The sequence below is a fragment of the Eupeodes corollae genome, chromosome 1 (assembly GCF_945859685.1).
Source record: "Eupeodes corollae chromosome 1, idEupCoro1.1, whole genome shotgun sequence".
In the NCBI taxonomy this organism is placed as follows: Eukaryota; Metazoa; Arthropoda; class Insecta; order Diptera; family Syrphidae; genus Eupeodes; species Eupeodes corollae.
In genome coordinates this window covers 131231181-131237669 of record NC_079147.1, presented here as the reverse complement: position 1 = coordinate 131237669, position 6489 = coordinate 131231181, and the positions used below count along the sequence as shown (strand labels likewise).

At 35.3% G+C, this 6489-nt stretch overlaps 1 protein-coding gene across 3 annotated transcripts in view; it reads right to left on the bottom strand.

Annotated features, from left to right (window-relative positions):
* Positions 1-3400: 3400 nt before the first annotated feature.
* The window catches only part of LOC129939714 (uncharacterized), a 55574-nt gene continuing 52485 nt past the window's right edge, over positions 3401-6489 (bottom strand). For all 3 annotated transcript variants that reach the window (XM_056047829.1, XM_056047830.1, XM_056047831.1), the window contains exons 3-4: positions 5100-5292; positions 3401-4707 (exon numbers count right to left, since the gene is read on the bottom strand). In XM_056047829.1, coding sequence (XP_055903804.1) covers positions 4443-4707; positions 5100-5292 — 458 coding nt within the window. In that variant the 3' untranslated portion in view covers positions 3401-4442. The remainder of the gene's footprint in view (positions 4708-5099; positions 5293-6489) is intronic.

Here is a 6489-nt window from a genome sequence, read left to right as displayed (position 1 = left end):
TTAAGTCTTTCCATTGCAGTTTTTGATATGGTGAACCATATCGGAAAACCGTAGGTGATAACCGGTCTTAGCAGTTGTTTGTATATCAACATTTTCGTTGGTTTACTTAATCCAGTTTTCTTCTTCAAGAGAGGATAAACTCGATGGAGTGCGATGTTGGCTTTTGTTATTACAGCCTTAGAGTGAGGGTTGAAGCGCAGCAGCTCATTGAAGTGTATTCATAGGTATTTGGCGTTCTTCTTGGCTTTAATCCTTGATCCATCCGGGAACGTTAGAACAAGGTTTCGGGCCACTGCCGCCGATCTACAGCGACTGTTGTTGGTGACAGGTCTCCGGAAGCATACCAGTTCCGATTTGGATGTATTTATCCTCATTCCCCACTTCTGGTAGTACTCGTATAGTCTTCTTATGTGTGCTTCTACTCTTCGGGTTGCGATCGTAGGAAACATGGAGGACTAATCCAGAAAGAATCCAACTGTGGCTCGGTGGCTATTGAGAGCAGCGGTGGCGTCAGACTGAAACTTTAGAAGTGGATGGATCGTTGAGTGAGCCTGTCGGAATCCAAACTGCATGTCGGGGATGATGCTATGCTCGTTGCAGAATTTCTTCAGTCTCCTTAAAATTACTTCTTCTAAAATTTTGCTGATGTTGTTGAGGAGTGAGACAGGCCTGTAGTTAGAGATCATATTCGTACTGCCTTTCTTCGGATTGCCACTACTTTAGCTGTCTTCCACTTTTTTGGAAAGTAGCCGTTGTTGATGCAGTTATTTATGATAATAGTCAAGATTATCAAAAAAAACTTGAGGAAGTCTTTTCAGGATATATGTAGTTGGAAATCCCGTCCATTCCAGTTGACTTCTTCGGCTTCAAGTTGTTAATGATCTCAGCTATCTTCTCAGGATTGCAGAATTTATGGGTATTTGCTGGTTCATCGGCTTTGCAGTTGTCGTCAAATTGAACTTCAATGTTTAGCTGCTGAATCAACTGGATGGAGTTTTCTACTTTGTTGAGGAAGGCTTGGTCCGTTGATGGTTTTGGAGTGAAACTCTGTTCAAAGTGTTTGGCAAAAGCTTCCACTTTGTCATTCGTTAAAGTTAGCTCGATGTTGTTGCTCATCATGACTTCCGGCAATGGTTTTCTCCTACCGATGAGGCGGTTTATTTCCTTGAAGGCGTTTGGTCCCGGTTTTATCTCCCTCAATCTCTTTTTGAAGGAGATGTCGTTGTGGTGTCGGATGGAGTTTCGGAACATGATGTTCAAACATTCCAGTTCGCTCTTGCCAGTCCGGTATTCAGAGTTCATCATGTTGAGTTCCCTCTGATGGATCCTTTGGAGGAGCTTTCTCAGTCTTTGTCGGTGGAAGCATAGGTTTTGAACATATTTCGGGAGGTGTTGGTATCTGTCTTTTGTTGTACTGTGGATTTTTTGGGCATCAAGTGCAATTGTGATGGTTGATTCCATGGACTCGACAGCCTCATCAATTTCGTTGTCCTGTAGGTTTCGGTTCGCCGGTGGAAGCATCAGGTTTCCTTCGATGTCCAACTGCAATCTTTCGAAATTTAGGCTCTTGTAGTCGATGAAGTCCGCTTGAGATCTCGCTGCTAAAATGGCTGGTTGGCTGAGTTTTATGGACAGGAGTACTGCATCGTGGTCCGAATCGCTTGGGACAGTTGAACACGTAAAGTTGCAGATGTCTGGAATGACAAAAACAAAATTTGAACTTGACAGAAAGAAATCAAGAGTTGATGGAGTTCTAGGGAATGTTGACTTTGGCTGAGACACTACCACCAAAGAATGTTCAGCAACATGATCGTCCAACCAGTCCACTATAGCTTTCCCTTCAGTACTGATAGTTGTATCCTGTCATTGATGGTGGCGTGCGTTGAAGTCGCCTCCAATGAGTAGGTAGGTAGTACGTTTCAGAACGTTGTTGAGGATTCCCAAGTCGTTTCGGATGTTTTCGTTGGTGGAGCCGCATTTGAAATAAATGCTTATAATAGTGAGGGACTTACCTTGTCCCAACTCTATTCTCACTGCAGTTGCTTCGCTGGTATAAAGTCCTGGGATGATAACTTCGCTGGTTCTGTAGGATATAGTGTCCCTAACGAAGATGGCTGTTCCTCTACGACTCTGGGTTTTATCCTGTCGGAAGGTCTTGTATCCGACGACATCGATGTTGTTTCTGCGGGCTACGATGGTTTCACTGATGAGGGCGATATACGGCTTGTTGTTCTTCATAAATGTGTTAAATGATGTCCTTCTTTCCTAGCTGTACAATGAATTCACATTATACGTCAGGATGCGGAGCTTCTTCAATTGCATATCTGGAAGATGAAACTGGCGAAATCCACGGACTTTTCAGCTTCACTCAGATTGGTGTAGTTCGCTGGGACGGTGCTTTTGGCTTTCTCCATGATGGTGAGCAGAATGCTTCCAAAAATTCGTTGAACTTCGTTGTTAAGGTTCATCGATTGAGTTGGTTTCGTTTTGTTTGTAATGGTCTTCAATGGGGTCACTTTAGTGTAGCTAATGTTTGGCCGAGTGGTTGGACTCTTCGCCACATTAGCGTAGCTAACGTTTGGACGAGGCGTTATGCATGCTGATCGGACAGCGATCAATATCGCGAAAAGTTTTTGGCTTATATAATTTATTATTAGTACCTACCGTATCATATCTTTAAGTAAAGCTTTGTATAGTTGTTGGTTTTGAATCGTTGGGATGAGTTACATTGCGTCGAGATAAGTTTATTTTTTATTCGACACTAAAAAAAAATATTAAAAAGTGCTTGAGTAGCCAGCTGACCTCTTACATAAGCCCTAATGCAACACATTACGCACCTAACGTCATCAGAGCGAACTTATATTATTGTTCTATCGGACCTTTCATTAGTACAAAGATTTTATACAAAAAAAAACACTGAAGGACCTGCCAGACTATGGCATCCGGAAAGGGGTACTAGTTTTACGTCGACGTTCACTGCTCCAGATGCCTTTCTCGACACCATTATCATAGATAACGATAGTTAATTGCATTTTATTATTTACCAATTATTAAAAATGTAGATATAGGGTACTGCTGTGGTAGGGGGAGGGTCTAGTTAGCTATTAGTACATGCATAGTGCATAAAACCTGACCAGAAAAGGCAAGCTAGTGTATTTATATTATAACTCTTAAACATATGTAAATTGTTTCCATATTGTCCGTTCGGCGAATAAGTTATGAGGGGGAAATACTCCCTCAATATAGCTAATCGAGACTAGTGCCATAGTAGTCGTCAATGTACGTCAAAATCCCGTTCTAATGGTATGAGACTTATCACTATTAGAACGGGGGTAGGCCCATACAAAAATATCCATTTTCCTTTGCCAAAGTTTTTGTCAAAAATTAACAATACACAACGTTGAACTGCATGAAACTTTTGTATTTGATTTATCTTTTTAAATTTTAACCGATAACAATTCAAAAGTAAATATAATCTTACTCATGTAAAGGTTTATTTTTAAATGTCTGAGACAGTACATTTTGGTGCAGGGTTGTAAATTTAATTGATCAATTTGATCATATTTGATTTTGAAAAACAAATTTAGGACGATGAATATTGGTAAATAGCATATGAGTGAACATAATCAACATAATCTCTTGTTGCGAAAAGTGCAATTTATTTATGTTACACGTACGACTATCCTTAAACTTTAGAAAGAGTCATCTTTCTATATTTGCCAAGCCCTGTTTGTCCCAAGCTCTATACAATTTTTGCACTTCTTCTTTGATTTATTATATTACACACATTGATTATTTATTTGAAGTATGTTCAGTTCAGAAATCATGAAATATATTTAATATTTTGGAATATGTAGGATGTAGGAGCAACATAAACTTGTAACATTGCATTGATCGGATAATAAATTCAATCGACATTAATTAAATTATTAAAACACAAAATTGTTCATTAGCTTATAAATATAATTAAAGCATTGTTCAATTAAGTAACTTTTACAATAGAACAAACAAGGGGAAATTTTATTTATTTCTTATTTTTTAAATTAAAATTAAAAAACCACAATTATAATTTTTATTTAATAAAATCAGTTTTTAAGAACTACATGTATAACTTAATTTATAGACTTAAACTAACAATTAAATCTATAAAATTATTTCGTTTATTCAAAGTTAATTTGGCATATAAGCAGAGTTTTTATAAATATGAATATTTACAAAAAAAAAAGAAGAATCACGACAAAAATAGTGCGACATGATATACGAGATTATTTAACAAAATATTACAAAATTTGTTCATAACGTAAAAATTATAAATAAATATTTGATTTTCTCCTATAAACCTAACATATTTTTAATACAATCAAATTTTAATTTAAATAAAATAAAAGCAGGTAGAAATAGACTTAATCATCTGTTAAAAAGTAGACATATGTTTAATTATATTATTTCATCTCGATTCGATTGCGTAATTTCGCTCGAGCACTTATATATTCAGGATTTACATGGTCTTCGATGTCTGATTTTGAAGATACTTTTTGTTTTTCAAGCTTTTGGGCTCGTTCCATAATAACGCGATTGAGTTCACTTTTAAGACCAGTTTCAGTTTTCTCTGCCTCTTCTTGCTGTTGTTGAAGGAGAATTTGACGTTCACGTTTCTTTTCAAGTACTCTTTGTAGTTCTGATTTTTGGTTGAGGACACTTTTACCACTGTAAATAAATATATGTATGTACATACATATTAGTTCAAGCCCAAAAATAAATATGTAAATATAGTATATGACTTAATTTAAATCTAGCCCTAAGTCTTTCTCGAGAAAACAAATAAAGTGAAGTAAAAATGAAAAATAATGGACCCAGAACTCAGTTCGAGGTATTTAAAAAGCATTTACTTATAAAATGGGCTATATTTACGTCATTTTAGGATTATCCAAAGTTTACCGGTTACCTATACATGACACTTTATTTTGTTTTTAAATACAAAACTGGGTTACGTAGTCGTAGAATTAAGGTAGAAAATTAAAAAAGGTACAACGAGGATTTTAAAAGAAGATTCTAATACAGAGAATATTGTACAATCCAATATGCTACAATTTACTTACATTTTATTATTAAACATTAACTCTCTGTGAAGATTCTTTCTATCTGACGATTCCAAGCATGGATTTGGTATTTTCTTCGGAAGTATGAGACCATCGGAATCAGTCTGTACGCCAGAAGGCGGGGTGGACATCATCATGCTGTTACCCGGCGATCCTTCCCGGAAATCCTCAGCACTACTTTCCGAATTTTGATCTGGAAAAGAAAAACAAAATTGAATTAATTAAAATGTATGTTAATTGAAATTAAAAAGAACTTATATAAACGTTGCGGTGTGTACTGTTTCCTGTAATCAAGTCGGAGGGACAGGAAGTAATGAAAAGTCAAAATAAATTCAATGTGAACATATTTATAAGATAGAATTACCATAATCTATAACCTCTTAACTACAGCTTAAAGAATTGGTGTCATTTAAATCGCAGAGAGAAACGAAAGCTGGAAAAAGATTGTTTTTTTTTTTGTATTAGCCAATGTTTATGGCGTAAGGTGGCAACAGCATTCGTTTTATTTATTTGCTTAAAACATAATACTTGAAATAGTTTTCATTTAAGAAAAAAAGTAATAAACTAGAAATATCTGATATTTGAAACACAGCTTGAAGAAGCACCAAGACAGCAGGAATCTAAACTTGGTTGAATTTTACCTGCCGTCCCATGACAAAAGGACGTAACCGCCAAAAATCTAAAATTTAGTTTAAGGTATTTTTTGAAACGGTTAACAGTTTGTAATTTTTATATGTACATGGAAAAGAAGTATGGCTTATTGCAAGGCTAAAATGCACTAGTCACAATTAGAACTTATTCGTTTTCTGTTGTCTATCTAAGCAAAAAGCATATTCAATTTTTGCAAAACACCGCGGCTTTCGATCCACTTAGAGTCTTTTTAGACAACCGACCTTGATAAACTTATATTGATGCTGTTAAAAGTGTTCACTTTTTGATGTTTGGAAAAATATAGCCTTAATTTTTACTATTTGTTTTTTTTTTTTTAAGTTCGATATCTGTACTCTTATTTTTGAATACTAAACAAATTGGCTTTATTTCTGATAGTTAAACTTTTACTTTTCTCAATCAAAGGTATTTCAAAATTTTGAACTCCTTCCATAATCTAAATGATAGATATTGCATTTCAAACAGATCGCTAAGCATACATAGAGCTTTCTCATCTTACTTTCAAAACACTTCATCTTTTCAGATATTATAGACGAAACATGCGACCTTATCATTTTTTGTTATTTTAATTGAACACAAAATTTCAATATTTAATTAAAACTATTACTCTAGAAACACTTGCATTCAGCAAAAATAAATTTCACTAACTGAATTAAGAGAAGCATTAATTTTTCCCTACAGGGGATTTATTTAGAAACGTATATGTTATAGGTAGAACTAT